This window comes from Dipodomys merriami, unplaced genomic scaffold (genome assembly GCF_024711535.1).
Source record: "Dipodomys merriami isolate MVZ:Mamm:240054 unplaced genomic scaffold, mDipMer1.0.p SCAF_114, whole genome shotgun sequence".
NCBI classification, from domain to species: Eukaryota; Metazoa; Chordata; class Mammalia; order Rodentia; family Heteromyidae; genus Dipodomys; species Dipodomys merriami.
Genome location: NW_027202427.1, coordinates 1918142 through 1935696, shown reverse-complemented (window position 1 = coordinate 1935696; position 17555 = coordinate 1918142). Strand labels below are relative to the sequence as shown.

The 17555-nt window shown below is 50.6% G+C and overlaps 1 protein-coding gene across 4 annotated transcripts in view; it reads left to right on the top strand.

Moving 5' to 3' along the window:
• The first annotated feature begins 8385 nt into the window (after positions 1-8385).
• LOC138822715 (RAF proto-oncogene serine/threonine-protein kinase-like) overlaps positions 8386-17555 on the top strand; it is a 67078-nt gene continuing 57908 nt past the window's right edge. Inside the window, exons 1-2 of one of the 4 annotated variants that reach the window (XM_070015597.1) lie at positions 8396-8575; positions 8743-8927. In XM_070015597.1, coding sequence (XP_069871698.1) covers positions 8853-8927 — 75 coding nt within the window. In that variant the 5' untranslated portion in view covers positions 8396-8575; positions 8743-8852. Of the gene's footprint in view, positions 8928-8993; positions 9018-17555 lie in introns of those variants that run through there. The other 3 variants (XM_070015595.1, XM_070015596.1, XM_070015600.1) reach the window with 3 other exon arrangements.

Sequence of the window (17555 nt, the reverse complement as noted above, 5' to 3'; positions counted from 1 at the left end):
GCACACGGCAGACTGTGCCCCAGAGCTAGCTGCCTCCTTCCCTTACCACTGTCTAATATGAATGGAGTTCTCTGTAAGACTGCAAACACCTCTCAGAAGCAGAGTAAGTGAAGGAAGAAAGGGGAGACTCTTACTTCAGCAGTCAGAGAGATCAGGTAAAGGAGCCAAAACAACTACCACCCACCACAGATCCTGGAGGTTTAGGATGCAGTGGACGTTTTCAGGATTGTTGGCAAAACAGATGATAATAGGAGATTAGTATTGGCTAAGTGTGAGCGGGAGTGGGCTAATAGTCACTAATACATAAAGAATGCGGCATTAAGAAGCTAGGTCCAGCTCAGTGGCCCACGCCCGAGGCTTCCCATTCTCGGCCCCACAACTGATTTTTACGCCCCTTCTATTGTCCCACTGTTTTGCGTATTGTATTTCTATAGTCTGGATTTCGAATGTTCCCTGGATGTCTCCATGTAGAAGACCTGGCCCTCAGTCTCGCAGTATTGAAAGGAGGTGGAGCCTTTAAGAAGTGGGGCTGATTTCCGGAAATTAAGTAATCACTTAATCACAATCAAAAAAAAAAAAAAAAAAAGAACCTTGGGGAAGGGAGGGAGGGAGGGGATGGTAGGGGGAAAACAATGGAGGGGGTAACAATGCTCAATAGGAAGTGTACTCATTGCCTCACTCATGTAACTGTAACCCTCTGTATAGTATCTTTACAATAAAAAAATTAAAAAAAAAAAAAAAAGAAGTGGGGCTGAGTGGGAGAAGGTGACATCATTGGGTGTGTCTTTAAAGGGTCTGGAGACCTTGTCCCTTCCTTCCCTGCTCTGAGCTCTTCCCTGACCTGCTGCTCCCCACAGACCCCATTCAACGCCATCATGTGGCCATGAACTGACACCCAGGAAATAAACCTTTTCTCCTTTCATTTGTCTGAGGTATTCTGTCACAGTGTCAGAAAGCTGGCTCACACACGAGAAGAATCTGAGACTCAAAAAAAAAAAAAAATTGGGGCTGGGAAGATGGCTCAGTGGTGGAGTGCTTGCCTAGCAGGCATGAAGCCCTGGGTTCCATTCCTCAGTACCTAACATACGCAGAAAAAGCCAGAAGTGGCGCTGGGACGCAAGTGGTAGAGTGCTAGCCTTGAGCACAAAGAGGCTCAGGGACTGAGTTCAGGCCCTGAATTCAAGCCCCAGGACCAGGAGAAAAAAAAAAATCCTGCCTACTTGTGGTTCAGCACCAGCTAGGGCAGGAAAATTCACGAGACTCTTATCTCTAATTAGCTGCCCAAAGGCCACAAGCAGAGCTGTGGCTCAAGTGGTGGAATGCTAACCTTGATCTCCAGTTTGGCAGTCTTGGGGCGGGGCGCCTAATGGGAGATAATCAGGTCGTGAAGTGGAAACACAGGAATGGATGAATGCTGTCTGGGATGGTTCATTATCTCCGGAGCCGGCCTGCTCCTACCCCTCCCTGTCCTCCTGGCTTTCCTCCTTCCTCTGAGCTCCCTCCAGCTGCCAACGCTATACACCTGGTCCTCTAGACCTGTGAGGCCAGTGAACTCCTTTCCTTTGTTAAGGAAAGAGTACCAGCCTGTGGTACTCGGTTATAGCAATAGAAATCAGACTCAAAGTGTGAGCATGTAGGCCTCACCAGAGAGTGTGCAAGCTGGGAGAGGTACTGCACACTGGGCAGACATAGTGACTCATGGCTCCACGATGCCACTGGCCACAAGCTGCTTCCCACAGGCCTGCCTGGCCTGCTTTGAGGTTTTCTTGGTCAATGCCTGGCGGGGCTCCAGTCCCACTAAGCCAAAGGCTCTGTCCTTCCTTCCCCTCTCCTACACCTGAGAAGATCCACTTTCCAGGATCACAGGCAACATGCTGGGAAATTCTCTTCTGTAGCTACCAGGGCCATGTGACCAGCAGAACTGTGAAGAGTGATCTGCCTGCGCTCCTTGCCAGTCTGGGTCCTGCTAGCTCCTCACCAGGTGGGGCTTTCCCTAGAGTTCGTGATGGCCTCATGCTGAGGGAGGCCGGAGGCCCTGTGCCCCGATACCACCTCAGCCCTGAGCCTGACTACCCCTACTGGTGCTCTGGGAAGACCCTGTCCTGGGAAGACCAGCCATCAGGAGCCTGGAGATGGGCCCACCCCAGCTGCACATGCTGTGGATGAGCTCTGTGTAGTAAAGAACATTTAGATGGATTCTTTGGTGACCGTGCAGGGATGGAGCACTGGCCCCAGGGTGAATCCATCCACGCATACGCCTGCGCACTCACAGAACTGGGTGTGCGTTTCCACAGCTCCTCCGTTCACCATCCTGTGAGCTGCTGGGAGAACCCCCGCTTCGGTCAGGCCCCCCTGCCCTGGTGTGTGAGCACTATGCCTTCTTGCTTGGTCTCCCTCACATTCTTCACTGTCTCCTTTGCAAAGCCATTGTCTCCAGGCAAGCACACACCACGCCGCGGCTGGAGCTACTGCCGTCACTGCTGATGGCACCTCCGTGGACCCTCCTGGCCTTTGATATTTCCCAGTGAGCATCCAGAGCCTCTCGACCTGAGTACCCAAAATGGAAGTCAGCTCCCCACCCCCCAGGGCCGGGTTCCTTCCTCACATTTCCTGCTTCGATTAAGCGCTCTCTGGCCTCCTACTAGGGAACCACTAAAACTCAGGAATCCCTCTCTCACCCTCCATGGAAAGCTACCGCGATCAGCATTGTAAGCCTCAGTTTACCCCTGCAGATCCGCTCCACACCCTCCCCCGCTCCCCTCCATCTGGAAGCACCCCTCCCACAACAGTCTTGTTCTTGATTCCATCAGGTTTGGCCAGTGATCTTTCGTTACTTATGCACCACCTAACAACATACACCCCGCTACGGACTGGCTTCCAAAGAGCAGCCGTCTATCCTCTCTCGGGACTCTGGAGGTTGCTGTGACTTGGCTCTGCCCATGGTGGCAGAGGCTGGTGCGGGAACATCCAAGACTAGGCTCTGTGACTCTGGGAAGGTGGAAACTCTGCTCTTTCAGGTAACTTCAGGCTTCCGCCCCCTTCTCCAAGGCCTTCCTTTCTACCTGATTTTTTTTCCCCCCAGCACAATGTGACCAGGCTCATTTTGGGGGTAACTCAGGGCTCCCCACATGGTAAAAACTGATCCCGCCAGACCTCTACATTCTCAGTCCCAGAGCTGGCAGGACGCCACTCCGTGGCCTCCTGTTGGCTAAAGTAGGTCACAGGACCTGCCCAGATGCCACTGGGAGGCATGATGCCCAGGAGCCATCTTCAGACACGATTGCCATCTTCACCCACCTGGCCTCCAAGGTCTCTGTCACACGCACCTTCCAGAGCCCCCAAAGCTTCTCCCAATGCAGCCTCAGCTTGAGATCTGAAGTCCAAGTTCTCATCCCTGGCCTCTCCCCCTGCTATTGATGGGGCCGTGGGGTGGGGCTGCTCTGGCCCTGACCTGTGAGCTAACTTGCTGACTGATCTGCTCCCGCAGACCCAACGTGCAACCACAAAGCTGCAGCCGGAGCCCACGGGATCTGTTCCCACTCAAAAGGAGAGGCCACGGGGTGGGAGGAGAGGTGGGGCTCAGCAGGTGGAGCCTGGCACCATCACCAGCACCCTGAAAAATAATTTAAATGTAAATACAGGCCCACAGTCATTCTGAAATTACAAACTTACAAATTACAAACTTAGAAAAATGTATGTTGGGTAAAGCCCAAGTCAAGCCCTAGATCAAGCCAGGTGCCCTTGGTTCATGCCTGTAATCCTCGATACTCAGGAGGCTGAGATCTGAGGATCCTGGTTTGAAGCCAGCCCGGGGAAAAAAATTTTTTTTCATGCTATTCTTATCTCCAATCAACCACCAAAAATCTGGAAGTGGAGGTATGGTTCAAGTGATAGAGTCTAGCCTTGAGTAAAATAGCTCAGGGACAGTACCCAGGCCCTGAGTTCAAGTACTAGTACCAGAACTAACTAACTAGCCCAGGTTGACTTCCACCCTTTGAATCACCTTTTTTTCCCTAAGAAGTGCTCCCTGTATACACCTATTGGATTAGGACCACAGATGCTGCTTTTTGCTTAAAATGTCCTTTATCTTTGCTATCCAAGTTAGTACAAATAGGTGGGAAAACAAACCACTTGTTTGTTTTTTATATATCAATTCACGGGCTTTGCTGCCCAGGCTGCCTTGGAACTGTGACCTTCAGATCTTAACCTCCTGCGTAGCCAGGATTACAGGTGTGAGCCACCAGCACCTGGCACAAGAACCACTTTTTTGTTGGTTTTTTTTTTTTTTTTTTTTTTTTTGGTCATGGCTCTTAAACTCTGAACCTGGGCGCTGTCCTCAGCTCTTCAGCTCAAGGCTAGTGCTCTACCACTTGAGCCACAGCACCACTTCCAGCTTTTTCTGCTTACGTGGTGCTGAGGAATCAAACCCAGGTACTCATGCATGCAAGGCAAGCACGCTACCACTGAGCCACCTTCCCAGCCCCACACAAAAGCCACTCTTAGGTTGCTTTCTGGTCAGGCTTTCTGCTGCTCCATCTGCTTTCCTTACCCACCCCCCCCCCCCCATCTGCTTTCTTAAAGATTCTGGAAGCCTGGCCATCTGGCTATGAGGAGCAAGAGCTTCATAGCTGCACTTGGGTCATGTAGACGCTGAAGCCATCTTGACACTAGGCCCAGGGAGGACCCTGGATTCCATCTCTGCACTCATTTCCTCCCTTCTTATTTTCTCTGAAGTATCGTTGGGAATTAGAAAGTCACTTTCCAGTCAAATTTAGGGTTAGTTGTTTTTTGACTCAGCTTGAAGACCACATAGTTCCCTCTTTAGGTCATGTGACGGGGTCAGGCAAGGTGGCTGTCAGCTGATGCTCTTAGGGATTCTTAGGGACAGCGGCACAGGGCGTGGAGTACAAGGTACTTGTGCAGAGGGTACCATGTGTAGTGCACTGATCTCAGGTACAACCCAGCAGTCTTTATAGCATGCTACCTGTGCAAGACCTACCTAGGTTGTGATACAGAACACCTCCAGCCCCGTAACAGCCTCGCGCAAGCCACTTCCCGAGATCCACCTGGCGAGGTGGCAGAGGAGATCTGTAATCTGTTTTATATACCCCGTCGTTGTGGCAGTGTGAAGAGGCAAACCTGAAACCACCACTTGTGCCTGTAACCTTGGCTAAGTTACTTAAGATCTCTGAGCCTCAGTATTTTTTTTTTTTTTTTTTTTTTGTCGGTCGTGGGGCTTGAACTCTGGGCCTGGGCGCTGTCCCTCAGCTCTTCAGCTCAAGGCGAGCACTCTACCACTTGAGCTACAGCGCCACTTCCGGTTTTCTGGTGGTTTATTGGAGATAGGAGTCTCACGGTCTCTCTTGCCCGGGCTGGCTTTGAACCGCGATCCTCAGATCTCAGCCTCCTGAGTAGCTAGGATTCTAGGCGTGAGCCACCAGCGCCCGGCGAGCCTCAGTATTTTTGTCTATGTCACGGGCACAGACGACTCTGCATCATCCCAGGTAACAGAGCTTCTGGCCCTTGAATGCTGCTCATAGGACCCTCAGAGCCTCCCAAAGAAGCACGATTGTCAGGTGTCCTTAGGGAAGATCAGCGGCAGCACAGGCAAGGTGACCGGAGGCTGTCCCCACGTCCAGACCCCCACACCCCAGCCTGATGCCAGCGCTCCTCAGCTCAGCTTCCCAGAGCTGGTCCGTTCTCCTCTGCAGGTGGATGGGTCTTCCACTTCTATGGAGAGGGTTTGGACACTTCCAGCTCCTACTGGGTACTTAGGCTTCCTTTTTCTTCCCTGTGACGCCCCTCCCACACCATTAATTAATTGTGTATACAGTTTCATCTGTTAATCTGCCCATCTCAGTTTTTTCATGGATTCAATGATAAAACCCTCCGAGGGTCCAGAGACACTTTTCCCTCCTCATAGAGGCGGGGATGCGGTGAAGATCACTCCCTGCTCTTTTCTTCCTTTCTTTAGATAATTCATCCTGTTGCTGGCAAATGTGCTACTCAGTGCAAAAACAAAAAGTGACTCTGGGCAGATCAGGAGCAGTAAAATCACCTGGGGAATTTGTGTAACATCCTGACGTCAGCCCTACGTCCGGAGATCCAGGTTTAGTGCTTCTGGGGTAACAAGCAGGGTCTTTCATCAAAGCTGCCCAGGTAATTCTAAGGGCAGAATTACTGGGTGAAGTATGACATTGGGTGGTAGAGAAAGAGGGCTTAGCCAACCATCCCAGTTTACCCAAGTCTTTCCTCATGTTAGCAATGAACATCCAGCCTGCCAAGAAACCCTGAGGTCCCAAGCACCCTGAGAAGCTGGAGCTGGGGTGGCCAGGGGATGCAAAGTGTATGCAAATGTGAAGGCCATGTGCAAATACATGAGTTTGCTTTCCATTCAAGTTTCAGGTTTGAAGTTGAAGTACTTTTGAAGTCAGAGAATAAAAAGCAGAAAGCTGCTGCTAACACGAGAGCGCTCTGGGGCCCCAAAGCTAGGGGCAAGGACAGCTTTGAGAGCTGTGAGCTCGGTTGCTCGGATTCAGGGAGAGGGAAATGAGAGGTGGGCAGGGGAGAGGAAGGAGGGGAGGAGAGGTCATAGGGAAGCGTTTCTACCTGTAAAAGGCAGCTTCTGATCCACAAGTCCAGGCCATCTGAGCTCTAAGTCTGGGCCTTTCTGACAAGTTCCTTTTGATTCTGAAGCTGCTGGTTCCTGTAGCCTGTGCTTTGAGTAGACAGGTTTTGGGGAGATATTTTTGGAGTATAAGCTTTGAGTATCAGTTGTAACTTTCTTCTTCTCCTTCTTCTCTCCTCCCCCCCGTCCCATCCCCCTTTCCCCTCCTCCTCCTCCACCTCCACTTCATTCTTCTGTAGCTCAGAGTTTGAACTCAAGGTCTTGTGTTTGCTCAGCTGGTGCTAACCTACTTGAGACACACCTCCAACCCTGCTTTTGACTGGTTATTCTTTGGAGATGGGATTCTTGCACACTCTTCTGTCTGGGCTGGCTTTGAATCATGATCCTCCAGATCTCAGCCTGTTGAGTAGTGTAGGATTGTGTGAGCCAGTGGTATACAGCTTGCAACTTCCTTTTTTTTTTTTTTTTGGTGAGGCCTGAACTCTGGGCCTGGGCACTGTCCCTCAGCTCTTCAGCTCAAGGCTAGCACTCTACCACTTGAGCTACAGCGCCACTTCTGGCTTTTTCTGCTTATGTGGTGCTGAGGAATCGAACCCAGGGCCTCATGCATGCAAGGCATGCACTCTACCACTGAGCCACCTTCCCAGCCCCCCTCCCCCAGCTTGCAACTTCTTCAAGACCCACTTGGCCTGGGAAAGTTTTTCCTTCCTTCCTTCCTTTCTTCCTTCCTTCCTTCCTTCCTTCCTTCCTGCCTTCCTGCCTGCCTGCCTTCCTGCCTTTCCCTTCCCCTTCCTTCCTTCTCAGTCCTGGGACTAAACCCAGGGTTTTGTGCATGGCAGGAAAAGGCTCTGCACTGAGCTATTCCACAGGAGCCTCCTGTGGTGGCTTACAGTCATTCCTAGCTGATGCAGGGTCCTTATCATTGGAGAGCCACGGTCAGGCTCAAGAAAGATCAGCTGCTGGTGGAAGAGGGAAGAAAAGGTTGAAGAAAGGGCCGGAGGAGGGGAGGCTTACCGGGGTTCCCGTGGCACATGTGTGTAACCCTAGCTACTCAGGAGGCTGAGATCTGAGGATCACGGTTTAAAGCTAGCCTGGGCAGGAGAGTCCTTGAGACTCTTATCACCAGTTCACCACCACAAAAGCCCTAAGTGGCGCTGTAGCTCCAAGTGATAGAGCACTAACTTTGAGCAAAAAAAAGGCCTCAGGGACAGCAATCAGGCCCTGAGTTCAAGCCCCAGCCTGGCAGAAAATGAAAAACAAATGTGGATAGAAGGTTGGAGGGTGGAGCAGATCAGAAAATGAGGCAGGCGTCTGGGGGTGGGGTGGGGGAGGAGGCTGGGCTGCGGCCTCCCTGCCCTGGGTCCTGGGTGAGGATCCAGAGTCATCAACCCAGAGTCTCCAGCCCTGGAACTGGTCCTCAGCCTCCACCCTCCGAGTAAATAGGTGTTGCTATTCTAAGCCAGGCCTGGGATAAAAATACTTGCTTTGCTTTGGAGCATTTTTTTTTCTCCAGCCATGAAAATAACAGGGTAGTATGCTATTTTAGGTTGGGGCTTTTGGAGCGTTTCCAGCGTGACTGCCCAGGGACATGCGCTTAGAAGCAGGGCGGTGTGCAGAGCCGGCCCTCCTCCTCTCCCCGCCCTCCCCTGCCCCGCTCCCCACCTTAGGAATCCTGCCCGGGGTGGGACCGAGGTGCGGGAATGTTCCTGACTTCACTACAAATCAGCCCATCACGTGGCTGCACTGGGCCCTGGCACTGGAGCCGCAGCCCGGCCTGGCATTTTTTTTTTTTTTTGGTCCTGGGTTGGATTTCCCGGGCACTCGTGGGGTGAAAGACGCGCGGGCCCGCCGGCCTGACCGAACCGTGGCTGCCGTGGCAAAGAGCCTGCCCACCCTTACGCTTGAATCTTGGTCCTGGCCCCTCCCGGGCCTTGTGACTTTAGACAGGTAACTTGAACCCCTCTGATTCTCGGTTTTCTTCTTGGAAAAATGGAGGCAGACTTCCAGAACCGTTGGGAGGATTAAAGAAGAGAATGTGTTGGAAAGTGATCGTGTACCTGGAGGGTAGGAACGCAGGAAGTTTTAGAATAAACGAAGTTCTCTTGTATCTCCAGACTCGAGGTCACCCGTCGGTGACGGCCGGGGCCGGCTGGTACTTGCGTGGTGCCGACGACAGCCACAGACACTTTCCATGCATTAACCCGCTGTTCTTCCTAACGATGGTATGAAGGCCCCACTGGACGGTCCCCACCTTGCACTCCAGAAGACTGACATTGAGAGGTTCACCACTTTACCAAAGGTCAGAATCAAGGAGCAATCCCAAGCGGGGCGCCAGCACCCCACAGGCAGCCAGAGCCAGCCGCCGAGCAGCTCCTTCTTCTAACCTCAGGCAAGATGGTGACAGTCTGATAATGCTCCCAGGGCATGGCGTGGCAAAGAACCTTGGTCTGAGGTCCTAACCCTGGGTCTGGCTCAGTCACTAACACACGGGAAGGCTGGGTGTGTCTGGCTCTGGAGGGTAGGGGTGAGGGTGGTTTCTCCGAGTTGCTTCTCTTGTTAAGGTGGTAGCTGTTTTTTTTGTCTAGTTGACATGGCCTGTTTCTGTGACTTGTAGCTAGGGGTGTGTGTGTGTGTGTGTGTGTGTGTGTGTGTGTGTGTGTGTGGTTTCTGGGGACTAAGCCCAAGGAGCTGGACATGTTCTACCTAACTTAGCTTTGATTATTTTTCTACTGGGTTCTGAGTTTCATTTTTTTTTTTTTTTTGGCCAGTCCTGGGGCTTGAACTCAGGGCCTGGGCACTGACCCTGAGTTCTTCAGCTCAAGGCTAGCACTCTACTACTTGAGCCACAGAGACACTTCTGGTTTTTTCTGCCTATGTGGTGCTGAGGAATTGAACCCAGGGCCTCATGCGTGCAAGGCAAGCACTCTACCACTAAGCCACCTTTCCAGCCTCTGTTTTTTCTACAAGAGAATCCAATCCTTTATCTGTAGGTAATTCCTTCCCTCCCTCCCCCATTACCATTTGACCTTAGACTTTGTTTAAAGTATTTATTACTATGCAGACAACCTTGTGAAGGGGGAATGTATCCACCTCTTCTCTTATGGCTCTGGCATGTGTTATTGAGCTTACAAGTGGGGTATTCTCATCAGTTCTGGGAAAAAAATTCTTTTGACTTTCCCATGTTTTGTTCTATTTTCTTTTTTGCTGATGGTTATTCTGGTTCTGGAGATGGAATCCAGGGCTCCATTTTTTTTATATGAGTGCCAGTCCTCAAGTTTGACCTCACGGCCTGGGAGGCAAGTAGTGCTCTACACTCTGTGACGTGGTTCATTGGAGATGAGAGTCTCATGGACGTTCCTGCTCGGGCTGGCTCTGAGCGGTGATCCTCGGATCTCAGCCTCCTGACTATCTAGGATGACAGGCGTGAGCTGCCGGCGTCTGGTTTAGGGCTCCATTTTTCACATTTACATCTGCCAGTCCCTTGAGTGTGTCTTCATGTAGCTTGCAAAGTAGAGATTAAACTTGCTGCCATCTTCCTGGAGGCTAAGAAAGCCGAGTGCTGACCCTGCCCACAGCCTGGTACGTCCGCATGCAACACAGCAGCGTTCCCATCCAGTTCCTCCTCGCTTCTCATGTTCGTAGGAGAATTTGACAGTCAGGTCATGTCCAGGCATATGGCAAATTTGGTGGTTCAAGACAACTGACAGATATTCTCTCATAATTCCTGAGGCCAGAGCTTGGCATAGCGGTGACCGATGGGCCGCATTCCCTCTGAGACTCTTCGCTTCTGTGCTGCTTCAAGCCTCGTGCTTTATAGACTGTCTTCTCTCATGAAGATAGTAGGTGAAGCTGCACATGGTGGCTCCTGCCTGAAATCCCGGCACTCTGGAGCTGAGACAAGAGGATCACAATTTTGAAGACTAGTCTAGGCTGTATCTAGACTGTCTCAAAGCCAAACCAAACTAACCAATCCCAAAAGAGCTAACTAACCAACAGAAAACCGGCAGTTGTATTGGGTTAGTGGCCCCTCTGCCTTCCTTCCTGTCATCTTAATCCTTACACACGCAAAAACTTTGTTTCTAAATAAAGTTATGCTCCAAGTTTCTGGAGGCCGGGATTTCAACCTGTCTTTTGGAGACACTCAATTCAACCCATTATATTTGGCTTAAGATAAAAGAGTTCTCCTCTGGAGGGGACAGCATAGACGCCGTGGAATGTGGCTGCTAGAGTGTAGCTCTGGGCCTGCCCCACGTGAGTGAGGCCCTGGTGCTACCGGAAAACAGAAAAGAAAGGGAAAGGGCTGGGAAGGTGGCTCAGTGGTAGAGCGCTTGCCTCGCATGCATGAAGCCCTGGGTTCCATTCCTCAGCACCATATACACAGAAAAAGCTGGAAGTGGTGCTGTGGCTCAAGTGGTAGAGCGCTAGCCTTGAGCTGAAGAGCTGAGGGATAGCGCCCAGGCCCAGAGTTCAGGCTCCACGACCGGACCTAAAAAAAGAAAGAAAATTCAGCTCAGTGCTAGAGTATATGCTTAGCATGTTCAAGTTTGTTTGATTCCCAACACTAACAAAACAAAACAAAAAAATTTAAAAACTCCCAAATCACAATCACAATGATAACCAACACAACAAAGACAGTAAAACTAAATCAGCTTCAACATGAAAACGCAGCGAGGCGCCGGTTGCTCACGCCTGTAACCTTAGCTAGTCAGGAGGCTGAGATGTGAGGATTGTGGCTAAAAGCCAGCTCAAGTGGGAAAGCCTAGGAGACTCTTATTTCCAATTAACCAGCAAAAAGCCAGAAGTGGAGCTACGGCTCAAGCGGTAGAATGCCAACCTTGAGTGAAAAGGCTAAGGGACAGCGCCCAGTCTTTGAGTTTAAGCCCAGTACTGGCACACATTTTTTAAAATGGCAAACAAGGGATTGGGCATAAATATTTGCTGCCAGTATAGATCATAAGAATTTTGTTATCATAAAAAAATTCACTCATATTGATAAGAGGATACTAACACCCCAGAAGTCAAAGGTCATGAACAGATGCATAAGACAACAGGAAATGCGGATGTGGGGGAATATTCACCCTCAGGATTCATCAAAAAAGTACGACTTAAAACAATGATAAATATTTTATTTTGCCCAGATACCCAGAGGAAAAACTAAATTCTGTGTCTGTGTCTGCGTGTGTGTGTGAGCACGTGAGCACACACACACACCTGTGTATGTATTGATACTGGGGCTTGAACTTGGGCCTGGGTGCTATCCCTGGGTTTCACCACTTGAGCGATAGCTCCACTTCCAGCCTCATACATAAGAGTCTCAGAGACTTTCCTGCCCAGATTGGCTTTGAACTGCAATCCTCAGACCTCAGCCTCTTCAGTAGCTAGGGTTATAGGTATGTGATACCCGTGCCTGGCCAAAACTGTATTTTTTGAAATTTTTTATTTTTTGTTGGTCATGGGACTCGAATTCTGGGCCTGGGCCCTGTCCCTGAGCTCTTCAGCTCAAGTTCTAGTGCTCTGCCACTTGAGCCATAGCACCACTTCTGGTTTTCTGGTGGTTTTCTGGAGGCAAGAGTCTCAGGACTTTCCTGCTTTGGGCTGGCTTTGAACTGCGATCCTCAGATCTCAGCCTCCTGAGTAGCTAGGATGACAGGCGTGAGCCACTGACTAACTGTAGTATTTTATGCTGGCAAAGTAGAGTGAAACTGACAATGCCAGATGTTGCTGTGGCCATTAAGTGAGTATCCGTAAGAAACAAAAGGGGCACTGAGCGCAAGGCCTGTGAAAATGCTTGTACTGGTTGGGCCAGTTATTCAACTTGTAGGGCTCTGTGGAACAGAAATAACCAAAAGTGTAGAAAAGCTATTTGAGAGGTAAGGAACAGGAACGTTTATGGGGTCCCTAGTAGATGACAACCTCTCCTATCTTATTGCATTTAATTCCCTCTGTAGCTGAGGAGGTCTGGATTCTTTGCTTCTTTTGCAGGTAGGGAAAGCACAGCTCTGGGAGTGAGGTGCCTGTCAGGGGCACACAGCTCATAAATGGTAGGACCGGGCTTTGATCCTGGATGACCCAGTTCTGCAGCTCTGGGTTCTCATAGCACAGTCACATGCCAGGCAGAATACGGGACTCTTCCCCCCGGGCCTGCTCGCCCACCTGCCAAATGTTGGGGCTAGAGAGGTCTGCGTAGAAGGATCCTTGAGATTTTCTAAGTTCTGAGCTTTTGTGGCTCTTTACTTCTATAAGTGAACCTCAGGAAGGGCAAATACAGAAAGGAGTCAGGATGAACCAGGCACTGGGGGCTCACATCAGATCTCAGCAGGAGGCTGAGATCTGAGGATCATGGTTCAAAGCCAGCCCTGGCAGGAAAGTCTGTGACTCTTATCTCCAATGAACCATCAAAAAAGCCAGCAGCAGAGTTGTGGCTCAAGTGGTAGAGTGCTAGCCTAAAGAACAGTGCCCACTGGAAGTGGCGCTGTAGCTCAAGTTGTAGAGCGCTCGCCTTGAGCTGAAGAGCTGAGGGACAGCGCCCAGGCCCAGAGTTCAAGCCTCACGGCCGACAAAAAAAAAAAAAAGAACAGTGCCCAGGCCGTGAATTCAAGCCCTAGGACTGGCACACACACATTTTTTTTTTAATGTAAAAGCCAGAAACAAAATGTACAGAAAATATTAGACATGTCTAATTTCACATGTTTCAGGTAAGATGAACCTTTGTTTTGGGTTTTCATGTAGAGTATATTGGTGCTTTCTTTCCTTCTTTTTTTTTGGCAGCGTTGGGCAGTCTAGGGTTTGAACTGATGGCCTTGCACTTGCCAAGTTGGCGTTCTATTGTTGAGCCCTTTTTTGTGCTGGTTTTTTTTTTTGAGGTTGCCTTCCCGCTTGGGCACATGTCTGAGCTCTGACTCACCTGTTTTAGGCTTCCCTGGGATGAGAAAACAGGTGTCAGGAGGACAGGCGTGAGCCACCACACCCAGCTTCTTCTGTTGAGATGGAGGCTCTCTGACCTAACCAGGCCTGGTGTGGATACCAGAACTGGGGGTTGCTGGGACATTTCCTGTTCCATGCTCAACTGGTCTTGCTCGGAGCCTTTGTCTCTCATGCTCTTGTCCCAGAGAGCTCCACTCCCGCTTTCTTCTCTGCCTTTCCCCTTGTGCCCTCTTCATGTGACTCATCATGGCACAGACTCCTGTGGTCCAGGGTCTTGCACGTGATTCATGGGCTCCTTCCCCGAGGCCCAGGACCGTCGAAGCAGCATCTCTACCACCCCGGAGGTCAGCTCAGTTGCTGACATCCAGCATGTCATAGCTACTCAACAAATGTTCACAAATGTAAGGAAAAGTGACCTGAGGTCATGGAGCATGAACTAGGGAAGCGGGAGTCCATGGAGTTCAACAAGCCAAGCTCATCTTTGGCTCTTGTTATCCAGCTTTCATTCTCTCCACGGAATTACCCCACATGAACCAAGGATGGGAAATGGCCCGTGTTAGACTGTGGATAGCGGTGGCAATGACAGAACCAGAAATTAAAGTTTTAGTCGTCCACTAAGCCTTGCTCCGTGAACGTTACTCCTCTGTCCTGGCCAGAAGTGTGTATTAACCATCTCCACGCTCTGGGAACTCTGGGTGGCAGACTATAACATCTCAGTAAGTCCTCCTCTCAGCGGCGGAGTGGGTGGTGCCACTCCCGTGCTGTGAAATGCTTAGTGTCATTTCTGTCTTATTTTATTTTAGTTCTTTATGGCTTAGTGTCATTTCTGTCTTATTTTATTTTAGTTCTTTATGGAGGTAGTGGGTCTGGAACTCCGGGTCTCATGCTCTTGCTTAGCTCTTTCTGCTCAAGGCTAGCCTCTGCCATACCTCCATTTCTGTTTTTTTACTGGTCAATTGGAGATCAGGGTCTCATGGACTTTCCTTCCCCTGGCTCATCTTTAGGTCTCAGTGTCCTGAGTTGTTAGGACTATAGATGTAGCCACCAGCACCCGGCACTGGTATGATTTTTAAACTGTAAATATGCCATCATGAGGATATATTTTACCATCTTTTTTTTTTTTTTTTTGCTTTGTGGGGTTGAGGATCAAACTCAGGGCCTCCTGTAGGCCAAGCAGAGACCCTACCACTGAGCTAAACCCCAGGTCCGAAGATGATGTGCTTTAAATGCTTCTATTCAACAAGCGGATAGCTTTACATTCATAATCCACCCTGAGAGCATAATGCAAATCTGGGATGTTCTTTACCAAGAGAATTAAAGGATTTTAAGATGTAACTCATGGGCGTGACTGCTGGTGTGTTTCAAAGATGGCAGCTGCCGTCGCTGAGGTCCCCTAGGATCTCAGGAGAGGCGCAGTCTCCTGGGGTAGGTGGAAGCTGTGTGTGTCCCTCTGACCAGGATGGCCAGCAGCCACTTTATCCAGTCCAGCCAGTGACCTGTGACTTGACCATGCTGCTTCTGCATTGTCCGCTGGAGCTCTGAGCCCTCATGGAAGAGGGTCTGTCCACCCAGAGACCACCATGCTACCACGTGCTTTCTGTCTTTATTCTGGTTGCTGTATCCACTGTGACCTTGTTTGGGGAGAATGACACGTGTTAAGATCTTTCCAAAGCAGTGTAACACTCCTAGAATCCCTGCAGAGCCATCCATATGGCGGGGGGGAAGAGCTATGCGGTGGACCAAAAAGTATAACTTGGCTGTCTCTCCCTCCTCCCTTCCTTCACTCTCCTCTTTCATTTGCTTGTTGGTTCTTCCTGAGGACTTCATGTATGCCAAGGCAGATGTCTACCACCGCTTGAGCCACCCGCCTCCAGCCTCTGTTTTCATTGCCTATTTGCAAGATCTGGTCTCATAGCTGTGAAGGCAGTCTGGCTGTGACGTGTCCCCTCTTGACCAGCAGGGTGGATTCGGTTGATCTGGCTTCCTGGGCAGGTGTCCCTTCCTCCCTCACCACTCCATGTGCGTCCCTCTGAAGCCACACCTCTGGTTGAAAAGGACGACCATCCTCCATAGAGAAGGACTGTTCTCTAGTCAAAGCTACGCGGGGAGCTGAACTGCCCTGCTAAAACCTCCACACATGCTCTCAAGAAAGGGTTTCCCTGTCCCCGGGCCGGCCCGGACTGTTTGTGTTCCATTGTGCTGGGATTACAGGCATGCACTATCACACCTAGCTGCTGCTGGAGATGAAGTTTCCAGATATATTTTTTTTTTTGCTTGGCAACTGTGATCCCCGAGTTTCTACCTCCCAAGTCACTAGTGCTGCAGGACTGAGCCAACACTGCTCCTGGCTTCTCTTGCTGTTTTCTGTTTGTTTTTCATGGTACACGCCCCCTTCCCCCCCCCCCCCCCCCCGCCAGTTCAGGGATGTGTCCAGGGAAGGTGCTGACCCTGAGAAGGGCTTTCTAGATCTCCTTCTTTCCCAGTGCCAGATACACCTGCTACACAGTGGACAGGAAAGTCACTCTGGACATCATGCCATGCTCCCAGTGGAGGGCTGCCACTGTATGATGGGGTGGGGAGGGTTGGGGGCAGAGACAAAGAGATGCTGGGGTGGGAAGGGTCTGGGATGAGAGTGGACATGCTGAAGAGGAGGCGTGAGTAGCCAGAATTCCCAGGGAGGTGAGGAGGAACCGGTGGCTCCTGAGGGAGTCAGGCTCCCGAAGCCCCAGCGACCTGCACTGTTCCCTGGCGCATCAGTCACAAAGCATGGATTCCAGGGTAAGACGATGAAGAATTTCAAGACAGAGACCACAAAGCCTTCAGTCCCAGGGTGGCCCTGAGGTTTCTGACAGGCCCATCAGGAACAGAATGCCTGGTCTAGAGACACTCAGGGAATTGGTTGAAGAGATGGAAGTTCAGAGGATGACTCCAAAGTCTGAGCCTTTTCTGAGAGTTGAGGTAGTGAAGGGTTGGGAAAACATACATAGGTATGTCACGGACTTGGGAGTGGAACTGGCAGCCGCTGCCTGGAAAGGTGACTCCAGGGAAGATTGTGGACTGGGGACACACAGCAGGGCAAACCTTCCCTGTAGTGGGAAAAATAGGAACTAAGTCATCAAATGGCTCTGGGTTGCACAGCCCAGACAGGGTGTGAAGAGAGAAGAGCTAGTTTGGGAACAAGAGGCCTCAGATAGGGCTGGTGAGGAGAGAGACTGAGGCAGGATTTCAACAGCAAGGGGGTGTCTCTTTTTTTTTTTTTTTTTTTTTTGTCGGTCGTGGGGCTTGAACTCTGGGCCTGGGCGCTGTCCCTCAGCCCTTCAGCTCAAGGCGAGCGCTCTACTACTTGAGCTATAGCGCCACTTCCGGTTTTCTGGTGGTTTATTGGAGATAGGAGTCTTAAGGTCTCTCCTGCCCAGGCTGGCTTTGAACCCCGATCCTCAGATCTCAGCTTCCTGAGTAGCTAGGATTATAGGCTCGAGCCACCAGTGCCCAGCTAAGGGTGTGTCTTTAAGCAAACGTAAACCCCCCTGAGCATTGAGTGCTCTGAGTGAGAAGGAAAGGCATTCTGTGAATGACCGTGTGGAAGGCACACTGCGGGGCTTAGTGGAGGAGGGGAAGTGGAAATTAAGTTGGAGTGTACACCGTTTTGGGATGAATTTGGACCCAAGAGGGAGAATTAGAGTCATTTAAAGGGCTACAGATTGTCTTCTTTTTTTTTCCTGTTGGTTGTAGGGCCTGAACTCCAGGCCTGGGCGCTGTCCCTCAGCTCTTCAGCTCAAGTCTAGCGCCCTACCACTTGAGCCACAGCACCACTTCCTGCTTATGTGGTGCTGAGGAATCAAACCCAGGGCCTCATGCATGCAAGGCAAGCGCTCTACCACTGAGCCACCTCCCCAGCCAGAGTTTTTCTTCTTTTAGACCTGATGTGTAGTCTGTTTTCAGAAGTTGTAACAGAGTACCTGAGGCTGGATACTTGACAAAGAAAAGAGAGAAACTCACAGTT